The sequence below is a fragment of the Muntiacus reevesi genome, chromosome 10 (genome assembly GCF_963930625.1).
Source record: "Muntiacus reevesi chromosome 10, mMunRee1.1, whole genome shotgun sequence".
NCBI classification, from domain to species: domain Eukaryota; kingdom Metazoa; phylum Chordata; class Mammalia; order Artiodactyla; family Cervidae; genus Muntiacus; species Muntiacus reevesi.
The window spans coordinates 42,546,113-42,559,751 of NC_089258.1; the positions used below are offsets into that span (position 1 = coordinate 42,546,113).

The 13,639-nt window shown below is 52.1% G+C and overlaps 1 protein-coding gene across 3 annotated transcripts; it reads left to right on the forward strand.

Moving 5' to 3' along the window:
- Window positions 1-6,384: 6,384 nt before the first annotated feature.
- Window positions 6,385-13,271, forward strand: TMEM18 (transmembrane protein 18). 3 transcript variants are annotated; one of them, XM_065947401.1, is made up of 5 exons: window positions 6,385-6,530; window positions 7,829-7,946; window positions 9,223-9,277; window positions 10,432-10,525; window positions 10,609-13,271. In XM_065947401.1, the coding sequence occupies exons 1-5, from the start codon at window positions 6,474-6,476 to the stop codon at window positions 10,711-10,713; spliced, it is 429 nt and encodes a 142-aa protein (XP_065803473.1). In that variant the 5' UTR covers window positions 6,385-6,473; the 3' UTR covers window positions 10,714-13,271. The 3 variants fall into 3 exon arrangements, with proteins under 3 accessions (XP_065803473.1, XP_065803472.1, XP_065803474.1); XM_065947400.1 differs by having other exon boundaries at window positions 7,826-7,946; window positions 10,609-13,268; XM_065947402.1 differs by having other exon boundaries at window positions 6,425-6,530; window positions 7,729-7,946.
- The last annotated feature ends 368 nt before the right edge of the window (window positions 13,272-13,639 follow it).

A 13,639-nucleotide genomic window follows, 5' to 3' on the forward strand; every position in this document is an offset into this window, starting at 1 on the left:
ACAGTGAAGAGAGCTGTCGGGTGTGATTGAGTTCAGAAGGTACTTGTCACTTCAGCTCAAGTGCCTTCTAAGTAAGTATGGAAAAGTGAAAATCTGGTGGCTTGAAGGAGTTAATCTATAACAGTAATGGAAAAGAAAATTGTAAAGAATTCTTATTTTCTGCATGGGGTGAAAAAAATTGACTAATTGCCAAAGGTGAAGACAGAAAAGGAGATGAGGACCTGTGCAGGCCCCAGGAACCAGTGGGCAGGTCCACCAGCGCTGGGTGCCGCCTCCCGACCAGGAGGCCGGGGGCTGGGGCAAGGAGGGGGCCGGGGCCGCCTGTGTGGGGACCAGCTGCCCAGAGCTTGCTCCTGGAAGATGAGCAGAGGCCACAGTGACAGGAGGGGCAGCTCCTCAGATCCGAGACCTCACGTCCGGCTCCTCAGTGGGGGCGCGACATCTACTGCTGCCTTGCTGGTGGGGACCTGTGCCTGCGCTGCACTGCTGGCCTCCCTGGTGCTGAGATGCCCTGGGCCACGTCACTGCAAGGCCCACAGCATGGGCTTCCCTGGTGCTCAGCTGGTAAGGAATCTGCCTGCAATGTGGGAGACCTGGCTTCTATCCCTGGGTTGGGAAGATCCCCTGGAGAGGGGAAAGGCTACCCACTCCAGTATTCTGGCCTAGAGAATTCCACGGACTATACAGTCCATGGGGTCGCAAAGAGTTGGACACGACTGAGCAACTTTCACACGACTTTCATCCTCACAGAATCAGTGCAGTTCAGTTGCTCAGTCATGTCCAACTCTTTGCGACCTCATGAATCGCAGCACGCCAGGCCTCCCTGTCCGTCACCAACTCCCAGAGCTTGCTCAAACTCATGTCCATCAAGTCAGTGATGCCATCCAACCATCTCACCCTCTGTCATCCCCTTCTCCTCCTGCCATCAATCTTTCCCAGCATCACGGTCTTTTCAAATGAGTCAGCTCTTCACATCAGGTGGCCAAAGTACTGGAGTTTCAGCTTCAACATCAGTCCTTCCAATGAACACCCAGGACTGATCTCCTTTAGGATGGACTGGTTGGATCTCCTTGCAGTCCAAGGGACTCTCAAGAGTCTTCTCCAACACCATAGTTCAAAAGCATCAATTCTTTGGCGCTCAGCTTTCTTTATAGCCCAACTCTCACATCCATACATGACCACTGGAAAAACCATAGCCTTGACTAGACGGACCTTTGTTGGCAAAATAATGTCTCTGCTTTTTAATATGCTGTCATATTAAAGGTTGGTCATTAAAGGTTTGTCATAACTTTCCTTCCAAGGAGTGTCTTTTAATTTCATGCTTGCAATCACCATCTGCAGTGATTTTGGAGCCCCCCAAAATATAAAGTCAGCCATGGTTTCCACTGTTTCTCCATCTATTTGCCATGAAGTGATGGGACCGGATGCCATGATCTTAATTTTTTGAATGTTGAGCTTTAAGCCAAATTTTTCACTCTCCTCTTTCACTTTCATCAACAAGGCTCTCTAGTTCTTCTTCACTTTCTGCCATAAGGGTGGTGTCATCTGCATATCTGAGGTTATTGATATTTCTCCCGGCAATCTTGATTCCAGTGTCACGGAGTCAGTGACACTGAAATTAGCATTTTAGGTCAAAGGTGGTGGTGCTTCATGCTGTTATGTAATTGTGGTAGGACCGCGGTGCATGAAATCTACCCTCTGTACAGATTTCTGCTGTATAGCGGGTCTCCACAACGTACCTGCAGAACTGATATTTAACCCTTGACCTTCCCTCTCTGTCCTCCACTCCTCGTCCCAGACCGCCAGCATCGGTTCTCTGCTTCTGACGGCTCTAAGTGTCTCCTCATGCAAGTGGACTCGTGCTGTGATGGCTCATCCCCTTAACACAATGTCTCCAGTTCCTCCAGGTTATCAAGACAGCAGGAGTTCTTTCTTCAGGGCTGAGTAATATTTCACTGTGTGTACACATTACATGCTCCTGACTCATTCAGCCATGGATGAACACTGAGGGTATTGCTGTATCTTAGTTGCTGTGAATAATGCTGCAATGAACATAGGCGTTAACATCTCTTCAAGATCTTGACTTCTTTTTGATAACTGTCCCCATGTGGGATTGTGGCTCATATGGCAGCTGTATTTTAGTTTCTTGAAGAACCTGCATACTGTTTTCCATAGCGGCGGCACCATTTATATCCCTACTGGGAGTGCACAATCCCCACATTCTTGCTCACACTTGGCTTTTTTTTGATAACAGCCATCCTAGTAGGCATGAGGTGGTGGTGTCCCATTGTGGTTTTGATTTTACGTTTCCCTGGTGATTAACGGTGTTAAGCAATTCAGACGCCAGAGCCCCTGCAGCCTACCTTTCCACCCTCTGATGGTGCTAGAAAATGGTAAGAGAAAGAATCTATAAAAATGGGTAAATTTTTGTGACAGATTTCCAAGATAAAAACAGGAATTATATTAGAAGACTGGACCTGACAAGAGGGAAGATCTGACAAAATTCTAGATTAACCTTTTATGCCTGAGTGAATGTAGATACATAAACCTCAGTTCACTTATAATACTCAGTGAAAAGCAAGTATGTCAATGAAATAAGTATTACTGTTGCATAAATAATTTGATTTCCATTACAAATTAAGATATAACAGACTCGAAGGAAAAGAAGCTTGGTTCCTCCCTTAAAGAGAGGTTGTGGAGAATGCGACTCCTGTCACACAGAAGGAGAAAGTCATTGCACTCTGGCAGGAAAGGAAGATGTGATTTAAGGTTATTGCTGCAGGTAAAGCTTCCATAAAATAGTTTAATGCATCCATTTTTATAAACACGCTCTGTGGCTGTGTGCAGGATGGGCTGGACTCTTAAAGTGATGAGACTGAGTTCAGTGTAAAGTTATAGATGATAAAGAAAATAAAAATGTGTCCTCATAAGTCATATGGGACAGAGTAATTTTAAAATCAAGAGAAAGACAAATTCTTAACTTTCTCAGGTCTGAGCTGCTCAGTTTCAGACTCTCTTGGAAAAAGTGAGCATTAACACTCATTTATGTTCAACGTTTTGTAAATAAAATATCACATGATAAAAAAGCAAAAATACTCTACATCAGCCGCTGGAAAACAATAGATGATTAACAAAAGACTGTTTAACAAAAACACTGCTTAAACTATCATACACAATTTGGAGTAGATTTATGGATTGTTACATTTCATATAAGGGTTTTGCTGTGTTTGTTTTTTGACACTTGTCATTTTAGCAGTCTCCAGGGAGGACAACATATCTGCCAGTTCAGAACAGAGCAGACTTGGAGCAGCATCTTCACAAGCAAAGGAACCTGGCATTTCCATTTTAATTCTTTTTACCAATGAAACATTAATTGGTTTAAATCAAAAACCAAGGGGAAGTTTAACTCAAAGACCAAGAAAGTAGCAAGTTCTGTGTCTTTTGAAGGACAGGACTTCACCTGTGGGCCTGTGATGAGGAAGTATCACACACTAACAGTTAAGAGAAGGAAGAGATCTTTGAGCACCACCTGCAGATTTTCTCTGGAAGGAAGTCAGTGTCTCAAATCACACGATGAATTTACCCATATTCTTTATTTCCAAACTTCTGTTTGCTGACACAGTTGTCCCCTGACAACTGTGGGGTTGAAAACATACTACTCTACTATTGCTTTTCCCGTGGGGACAGGGAGGAGATTCTGCCTAAACTGGGCACTTGAGGGAGACAAAGCGACAGACAGAGATGGACACCGACGTGCACGCACAAATGTGGTCAGATGGACAGAGGTTTGGAGAATAAAATGCAGTGAAATGAGGTTATAGGAAGATCCACGTCGATCAGGAAAGGACAGGTGGACCCTTCTGCAGAGAAGCCCCAGTGTTAGAGGACACGTGACATCAGATAATGCATTATGAAAATTCTTATGATATTCCTTAAAATTCACTGAAATTTAGTAACTCTAATCATTGTGATAACAAAAATGTCATGCTTCTTGCAATTACAAGATCTTAAAGCAGTAACTGAAGAAAAGTTAAACTGAGCATGCACGAATGTGGTAACCTGCAAGTCACTAACGCCCCCTGGAAGCTGGGTGTGAGGAGGAAGCCCTGAGTGGGGCCTCGGGCTCCTGACCCCTGCTGGCCATCCACCCTCCCCTCCCCTCCCCTGCATGAGCTGAAGCTGGAGGAAAGGGTGATGCAGGACAACCGAAGGGGCCCGGGCAGACTCAGGGTGAGAGCCCGGGACACTGCGCCAGGAAGCTTAAGTGCACATCAAAGGGATGCGCCAGTGAGCCCAGACTGTCTTCCCATTCATAGAAAGGGGCTACATTCACTAAACTGCGATGTCTGGTTTTCTTTAATTAATAGCAATCTTTTGATGTTCTAACTACCTGGCCTTTGTGGAAAAACACCTCTATACCCTGGCTCCCCCCACACCTCTAGGGAGCAGTCCCTCAGAGCTGTTGGGGAGGCTGAATTCTGTGCTTAAGTCCTCAGTTTTGTCTGCCAAAAAAAACACCATTCTCAGTTTTCAGGCTGTGCATTAGTTTTCAGTCGACATGCACATGCCTTCTTCGCCAGTTCTGGACTCTAGAGAAACTCACCTGTGGCTGCTCTGAAGGCAGCTAGTGCCCTGAGGGGACAGGAGATGAGAGAGCTGACCCGGTCACTTCCTGGGGCAGGCTGTCATAGGAATTGGAGGAATGAACAGCATCTGCTAAAGACATGAGACCTGCCCCGCCTTAGACACTGTCAGTTACCCTACCTCGGCCTTTCAGGAGCGACGCAGCTGAAGCCAGCGCTGCCAGGAAGGCTAGAGCCTGATCTTTATGCCCTAGCATAAGAAGCCATCATTAGAAAGGAGAAAATCTGCCTTTGAAGTCTGGTTTTTCCAACTCATCTCCCTATCAGGTCAGGGGAGTAAACACTGAATATAAAACGTCCAGCATTAGAGAAAAGAGTGGTCACTGCAGGGCAGCAGATTCTTATTCCCAAACAGCCCCATCTCCTGACAATCCTCATGGACACATGTGAGGTTGGACAGTCACAGCCTCGCTGGCCCTCACCCCACAGCACCAGCTTCACCTGGAGAGAAGAGCCAGATCTGCCCTCAGACTCGAACGTCAGTCATCTCAAGTCAGACCACTGGCCTGCAAAGTTGTTGGAGAAATGAGTTCAGGGACTATGTTATATCTGGGAAGAGAATCAGGCATTGAATCCACAGTACCACTCTGGGGACTAACTATCCCCTAACTAGAGAAGTGCATCTCATTAGACAGGGCCCAGGAAGAGGCTGGTGGGGCAGGCATCTGGCAGAGTCTGTGCCATGCAACCAGCCAAGTCTAACCCAGGCCCCGACTCTCTCCCCGGGCAGGTATTTAATTTTCTGGGTCTGTTTTCTCACTGCAAAGTGAGTACATAACTTCCACCCCACTGAGTGGTTGAGGGGCACTTAATAGGTCAACACAGGATTTTTTGCTTCCCTAGTGGCTCAGACTGTGGCCTGCAGTGCAGGAGACCCAGATTCGATCCCTGGGTCAGGAAGATCCCCCGGAGGAGGGTATGGCAACCCACTCCAGTGTTCTCGCCTGGAGAACTCCATGGATAGAGGAGCCTGGCGGGCTGGCCAATGAGGTGGCAGAGTCAAACACTACTGAGTCACTTTCTCCTCACCATGTCGACCTCCTTCTGTGAAGCTTGACTGAAGCCAGTTAAGAGAAGGACCCAGAAGGAAGCTCGTTTGCAGACTATGCAGGTCACTCCAGGTCACTGTCCCCCCACCCTTGGTCCCCCAGGGTCCAAGTCACTGTCCTCTGTGTGCCGGGGTTCGGATCACTGGCCCGTGTCCTCGAGGGTCCCGGTCATTCCTCTGTCTCCCAGAGGCCAGACCACTACTGAGCGATGCCCACCCCCAAGCCTAGCCCACGGAGATGCGCAGGGAGAAGGCGGAACGCCCCCAGTCCTTCCCGCTGCCAGGTATGAGCGGTGGCTCAGCGGTAAGCGGTCTGCCTGCAGTGCAGGCGCCGCAGGTTCGGTCCCTGGGTCGGGAAAATCCCATGGAGGGCCTGGCGACCGCCCCAGTGTTCCTGCCTGGAGAACCCTCGGACAGAGGGCTTCTGTCCGCAGAGGCAGAGTCGGAGCACTGACGCGACTTGGCGCGCTCACACGCCACAGACCAGAGCCCGCACCCAACCGCTGTGGAGATAACCCCGGCGTCTGCCTGTTTATCGACCTCATATTACTGCAACGCCACGGAATACCGCGAGATTTGGGGCCAGTACACGGCACTACAGATATCGCGAGATGCAGGGGTGCCTCCCGGCCTGCCTGTCTGCCTGCCTCCCACTTCCAGGCACAGTAGGCCTCGCGACAAGTGGGAGATCTCGCGAGAGGACGTTAAAGGACTTCCTTATCCTATCCAGGAGGGGCGGGAAGACGAAAAGGTGGTGGTGAGGCTGGGCCTTTCTGGGGGCGATGCCATCCGCATTCTCAGTCAGCAGGTTTCCCGTCAGCATCCCCGCCGTGATCACGGTAACTCGTCCCCTCCTTGTCCGCCAGTTCGGCCGCTGGCGCTAAGGCGGGGCTCGGAATTTTCCAACAAGGATGCCCGCGGCGCCTGACGGGGCGTTCCGGGGCGGGGCCTGGGGGGGGGCGGGGGCCCGGTAGGGGCGTGATTTCAGGTGCGCGGGCCCGGCTTAGGGGCGGGGTGTTCTGGGAAGGGGCCCCCCCGGTGGGCGGGGTTACTGTGGGGCGCCGGCAAGGAGGCCGATCTGGGCTTGGATGCGAACACCCGCAGTGGGCAAGTGGCAGGCGCGGGCTTCGCCTCCAGCCCCTTACCCGCGGGAGACCTGAGCCTCCGAGAGGGGGGGGGGTCCTAGTTTAGGGGTGCGGACCAGCCACCCCTAGAGTTTAGCAGACCTGAAGTCTAGCGCTGTTTGGAGGGCAGCCCAGATTTTCTGAGGCTTTAATCACTGGTCTCAGTTCAGTTCAGTCGCTCAGTCGTGTCCGACTCTTTGCGACCCCATGAATCGCAGCACACCAGGCCTCCCTGTCCATCACCAACTCCCGGAGTTTACTCAAACTCATGTCCATCGAGTCGGTGATGCCATCCAGCCGTCTCATCCTCTGTCATCCCCTTCTCCTCCTGCCCCCAATTCCTCCCAGCATCAGGGTCTTTTCCAATGAGTCAACTCTTCGGATGAGATGGCCACAGTACTGGAGTTTCAGCTTCAGCGTCAGTCCTTCCAATGAACACCCAGGACTGATCTCCTTTAGGATGGACTGGTTGGATCTCCTCGCAGTCCAAGGGACTCTCAAGAGTCTTCTCCAACACCACAGTTCAAAATCATCAATTCTTTGGCGCTCAGCTTTCTTTATAGTCCAACTGTCACATCCATACATGACCACTGGAAAAACCATAGCCTTGACTAGACAGACCTTTGTTGGCAAAGTAATGTCTCTGCTCTTTAATATGCTCTCTAGGTTTAGGGAGCTGGAAATAGGAGTTGTAGCCTTAGCTCCACGGGGACCGGGTGCATTCCAGAACCTGGCTTCCCTGGCTTCCCTCCCAGAGTGGAAGGTCCTTCAGTTCCCCAGCCTGAAGCTGTGCTTGACAAACAGTGAAGCCCTCAGTGCTGTGTGGACGGCCCTCCAGGGACATGAGTGACAGTCCCTGGGTGGGGGTGCACATTTCCCCTCCTTTCCCCTCCCGATCCCGTGTCCTGTGAAGCCTGGTGGGTGCTCTGGGCATGCTGAGAGAAGACTGCGTGTGAAGCCTGGCCCCAGTGCTAGTGGACCCTGACGAATTTCTGCTGTGTGTCCACCAGCAGACGGACTGGACGGAGCCCTGGCTCATGGGGCTGGCTGTCTTCCACGTGCTCTGCCTGCTGCTCACCTGCTTCTCATCCCAGAGGTATAGGCTGCAGGTGGGGCACTTCCTGTGCCTGGGTGAGTAGAATCAGCAGTCTTGCAGCTCAGGGTTCAGATCACTGTGATCTGGGTGTGGGGGGGGGGTTGTGTGTGTGTGTGTGTGTGCCAGATCGCTGTGATCTGGGTGTGTGTGGGGGGGTTTGTGTGTGTGTGTGTGTGTGTCAGATTGCTGTGATCTGGGTGTGTGTGGGGGGGTTGTGTATGTGTGTGTGCCAGATCGCTGTGATCTGGGTGTGTGGGGGGGGGTTGTGTGTGTGTGTGTGTGTGTGTGTGTGTCAGATCGCTCTGATCCGGCCTTGTGTGTGTGGGTGTTCTCTCTGCAGCCTCATGATGTGTAAAGCATTTGTAAGGCCACTCCACCCTCCTGTCTATGTTCTACTTTAATTTCCGGCCACTCCTGTATTTCACTCTTTGTTCCTATAAAGTTCATTTTGGATATTGATCTTGAAAGGAGTCTTTCAAAGACTCCTTTCACGTACCTACCATGCTCCCAGGAGGGTGCTAAATACTGGTGACACAAATAGGAGCTGTGTTTGCCGAGACGCTGACTCTGTAAATGGGGTTCCCCTCTGTGGGTTTAGCTTCTCAGCTTTCTCTGGGAGGTGCACACAGGGAAGGAAGTATAAGATCCACAGTATAAGATCTGTGCGTATAAGATCCACCGAGATTCAGAGAAGGAACAGGGTTGTGTGGGATCATTGAGAAAAACTTAATGAAGAAAATGAAGTGCTGGTGTGGGGTGTAAAAAGAGAGGAAATCTGTTTTTACAAATAACAGGTGTCTGGCCCAGGCCAGCACGCGGGGCGAAGGCACCAGTGAGAGCACCAGGGCGACACCGGTGTTGGGTCAGTTGTCAGAGAAGCGCGTGTCTGATGTTGTCGGGTTAGGAAGGGTGGGCCAGGGCTTCAGAGGCTAGGCCGGGCTCTTAACCTTGCAGCTGTCGGGAAGACACTGAAGATTTTGCTGGTAGTTTAACAAAATACAAAATCTCATCTTGAAGGTGATGTTTCAGTTGGCTGTGTGCAAGGCAGGAAATGCAGACAGGAGGTTATCTGGGGGCAGGCATGAAGCCCAGAGCCTGCATCGCAGTGAGAAACAGTGCGCCTGGCCGGGGAGGACGTTCTTCCAGTCTGTGAGGGGCCTTCGTGAGGAGCGCGAGGGTGGGCTGGACAGACAGGCCCCCGAGCCACGTAGCGCGGCCTTGTTTTACCTTTGAAACGTCCTGTTCAGAAGGACGTGTAGGCCGCGGTGGTCGGCGTCCTCTGACTTCTCAGCCGGGGTTCTTTCTCCTCAGTCACCTTGGTCTACTGTGCCGAGTACATCAATGAAGTGGCGGCGATGAACTGGAGGTAAGGGTCCTGGGCACGTGGACTCTGAAACCACCCTGTCAGCTGTAGGGCATCCTCAGGCGTCATGCAGCTCTTGTTTACAAAGGCCCCCACCCTACCCCGCCCCAGGCTCCTCAGCCGTGAGACCAGGTGGTGGTCGCTGCCCAGAAGCGCTCTTGTCCGGGATGGGAGCTTGTGGCCCGCCCATGTTTACTTGGTTTCCTCGTTCCCGATTCCCGGTTTCCGGGACGCCAGCCGCTCCCTCCTCACCTGTGTGTCCCTCCCCGCGCATACGCCTGGATGGCCAGGTCACTGTCCCGGGAACACACTTCCCCACCCCGCGCCCCGCGCCGATCCACTCCCCAGTCTTCTGCCTCTCGGGGGTCGCAGCTTCTCCTCCTGCCTTCTCAGGTCGGGCAGGAATCCTCGGGAGGCTGGCACAGGCGGGGAGGGGAGCACAGCACCCCCAGCACTGCCCCTCCCTGGAGATGATGCCGTCCAAGCCGCGCCCTGCTTCCCGGGCCTGCCTGCCCTTGGCCTGACTCCAGGGCTCCGCAGTCACGGCCCTAGCCCGGCGCTCCAGGCCCTGCTGTTGGGTGCGGAGCCTGCCCTCTGCCCACACCTGGCCGTTCTTCCCCACTTTGCTTCCTGTTTCTAATCAGGACACACGCCTCCCGACCAGCCCTCAGTGGCCTGGGCCCCGCCCTGCAGGGCTCTGCGCCCTATGACCCAGAGCTGCGCTGCGTGACTGAGTCAGTGACCTGAGTGTCTGTCATCCATGAGACCCTGGAGGGCAGCCTGGTTTGGCCATGCTGCCCTGCCCCCAGGGAGGGGCCCTGCCCACATTGCTCACCCCCCGGAGGCCTTGGGTGTAGGCCATTGCTCTCACCCCTTCAGAGGGGCCGGAGTTGTCCCTCCGCAGGGTTAGGAAGGTCACACCGGACGTGGGACTGTGCGCTCTCCCTGAGTGCAATGGCGATTCTGACCACCTCGTCCTCCTGTGCTCAGAGGCTCCTGTTGGGGTCCCGGGTGGTGCGGGAGTGGGGGTCCTGGTGGTCCGGGGGGTCCGTCCTGCCCCCAGTGAGGGGTGGGCTTGCCGAGACGCCGTGAGCTAGAGAAGGTGGCAGGAATGCCGTTTGTGCCACCCGGTAACCTGTAAATCTTTCTTAAAACAGATTGTTCTCCAAACACCAGTATTTCGACTCGAGGGGCATGTTCATCTCCCTCGTGTTCTCCGCGCCGCTGCTGCTCAACGCCCTGGTCATCGTGGTACGTGCTTCATGGGCTTCCCCCGCCGTCCTCCTCCTCTGACGCAGGTCCAGTTGTGACCGCGTCCGCACGGTTCTTTCCAGGTCCTGTGGGTGCGCAAGACCCTGGCGGTGATGACCGACCTGCGGAGCTTACGGGAGCAGAGGAGGGCTCGTGCGCGGGTGCGGGCGAGGCCCAAGGAAGAGTGACCGCTCCGCTCCGGCTCCGAGCAGCCTGCTGTCCGCACAGGCGTCTTCTCAGCCCCTGGAACACACACACACTGTTGGGACGGATGCAGCCTCCTGCTCCCTGGGCGCACACCGGGCCCGAGGGGGCCCCCATCTCTCCAGTTAAACTGGGCAGACAGCAGCGCAGGGCCCTCCCGAGGCCGCGTGGCCACAGCCCCACCCCACTCCGTGCCTGGTGTGAGCTATCAGATGCCTTTCCGCCTGGAGACAGCGCCTGAGCGAGGGGCAGTGCCGCCCACGCCTGGGCAGACCCACCGCCCCAGCCACCCTGGTCTGTCTGCTCTGTGGCGGCCTCTCCAGGTGGTGTGGCCACTGGACAGAACACGAGGGGCCACCTGCTTTCAGTCCAGCTAGAGACGTCGGGGTCCATGGAGGCGGCAGTTGGAGTAGCCCCTGGCGTTGTTTTCAGGAAGGAAAGTCACAAGTAAAAAGTTTCTATGGCAAATACAAAAACTGACTGTATTTCTGTGTTTCACCTTCTTTGTCCCGTTTGGTGCCCTGGGACGGGACGCTCTCAGGGTCCCTGGTGCAGGCGCCCTGTCTCTGAACAGACTTCTATACGGGAGGCTCGTGGATCCGTCCCCTCTGGAGCTGCAGCTGGGGGCTGACAGGTGAGCAGAGGGCCGCCTGCCCAAGCACAGCCCTCAACAGGCACGATGCTGTTGGCTCCTGGTTTGGGTCTGAGAAGGTAGTTTGTGCATGGTTATCATAATTTTAACAAGTTAACTGAAATATGGTTCGATGGCATCATGGACTCGATGGACATGAGTTTGAGCAAGTCCGGGAGTTGGTGAAGGACAGGGAAGTCTGGCATGCTGCAGTCCATGGGGTCATAAAGAGTCAGACATGACTGAGCGACTGAAATGAAACATACTTTTCAAATTTCAAAAAATAGTATTTGTTCATATGAAAGTGTTTATATTTAGAAGTTCAAAAGGTGACACTTTGACAGATTATGAAATTACATTTTGAATCCAGATAAATAAATTTTTTATAGATGGTTACAAACTCTTAGTAGAGAAACTATTTCCTGAATTTTGACATTAGTTTTAGAAGTAAGTTGAACTTCCTGGAGTAGAAAACAGCAACCCACCCCAGTATTCTTGCTTGGAAAATTCCACAGACAGAGGGGTCTGCTGGGCTACAGTCCTTGGGGTCACAGAGAGTCGGCCATGACTGAGTGGCTGGTCTGTGTGCACAGAACCTCCTCAGTACATCTCGGGTTTTTAACCTGACATTGTTTCCAGTCCGTCCTTGATCTCTTCAACTTCTGTATTGAACATTTTAAAAATTGACTTAAAAAACAGCACGTCACGTGAAGTCAGATTTTAAATTCGTCACACCTGATGGCATGCCTCATTGTGCGTTTCTGAGAATTACCAGTTCAGGGTGTTTAGTGGTATCCTGGCTTCAGAGGCGTCTACTGCGTCCTGAGTATTCCTCTGAGCGCAGGACTGAGCCGGCCGGTTCCCTGTGAGCCCAGACGGTGGCTGGTCCCCTGCAGACCTGCAGTCAGGCCGGACCCCGGGGACAGGACGCACAGGTGGAGCGTCCTGGCCTCGGCCCCGCGGGGGCATTTGCAGTGTCTGATGATTCAGTTTGTCTTCATGTGGGACTGACTGAACCGCAGTTTCCCTGTGATAATAGTGTAATAATATGGTTAACGTTGGTGTTAATGACTCATCAAGCTAATGGCGTGGCATGGGCCTTTTCATTCGCTGGTGTGTGCAGTCTGTTTCGGAATAGTTAACGTTTTGTTTTCGCAAACACAAACTTCTACTTTTTAACTGTTTCTAGTAAGTTCATATTCAGAGGCTTAAATTGCAGTATTAATGAATATTTCTCTGTCCTGCTTGGGGACGTCCTACAAGCCAGAATTGTGCCAGACCCTTGAGCACTTTATCTGAAGTGTGCAGAGTGTGACCCCCTTTAGAGGGTTTTGGGTGCATGAGCTCGCTATGCTGGGGGGTTTCTTGGTCGGTGAAGGAAGGCACATCCCCAGTCGTGGCCCTCTGCGGTCACCCCAAAGCTTGAGCAAAAGGGTGTGGATTTGGAGCCAGAGAAGGGTTCCTGGTTCTGTTTGCATCTGATGTACGTTTGTGTGAGTGAAACCATAAAATATTTAAACAGCCAACATCTACATGAAATGAAGAAGCAAAACTGTAAAGATGACGCTGTGTCTGTGGCTGTTTTGAGCAAACTGCACTTCGCTTGTCGGTCACTGCCGCATCCGTGCAGCTCAGCAGGTGTCCATGGATGGGACGCCAGGGCCATGGTCTCTTGCTGACAGGTTTGCCTGCTGAGAAGCGTGCAAACCATGGGAGACGGAAAGAAGGCCTTGCCAGGAAGTTACTCAAGACAGGCTTTTTGCTCTTTAAATTATGTTCTGCAAGTTGTGACTGATATAGTTATTTAAACAAAATAGTAGATTCAGTGTAAGTGAAGTCAGATTTGAGCATTGAAGTTACAATCATTTAATGGTAAAAGTTGCAAAATTAAAGTAAATTCAGGTAGTTTGTATTTTGACAGTATAAAAGTTCAAGAATGTCTGAAAACATGCTTGGTGTATTATATGAAGATTTAAAATTCTGACATAATTTAATAAATTTGTGGGGGCTTTGTTCCCTTTTTGCAGCAGAACGCCCAGTCACCTCACTTTTGTGGCTGATCGCCTGCTTGGGTTGGGTTTTGTGACCAGGGGACCCGTCTCCCAGCCGAGGCGTGTGCCTGACAGAGGCAGAGCACCCACCGTTTACTGACCGGAGTCTCCACCTTGAGCAGAACAAGCGAGACACAGAAAACAGACAGGTTGCAAGTTCGGGTGCCTGTGGGCTGAGCTGTCGATTCTGCCCTCAGCAAATTAAAATACTTGTACAATTAACATCAT

Bases quoted from the DNA above. Each gene is read 5' to 3' on its own strand.
- TMEM18 (XM_065947400.1), top strand. From the start codon at position 6,474: ATGCCATCCGCATTCTCAGTCAGCAGGTTTCCCGTCAGCATCCCCGCC. The intron at 7,947-9,222 runs GTGAGTAGAATC...CTTTCTCCTCAG, and splicing joins GGGGCACTTCCTGTGCCTGG to TCACCTTGGTCTACTGTGCC. The intron at 10,526-10,608 runs GTACGTGCTTCA...GGTTCTTTCCAG, and splicing joins TCAACGCCCTGGTCATCGTG to GTCCTGTGGGTGCGCAAGAC.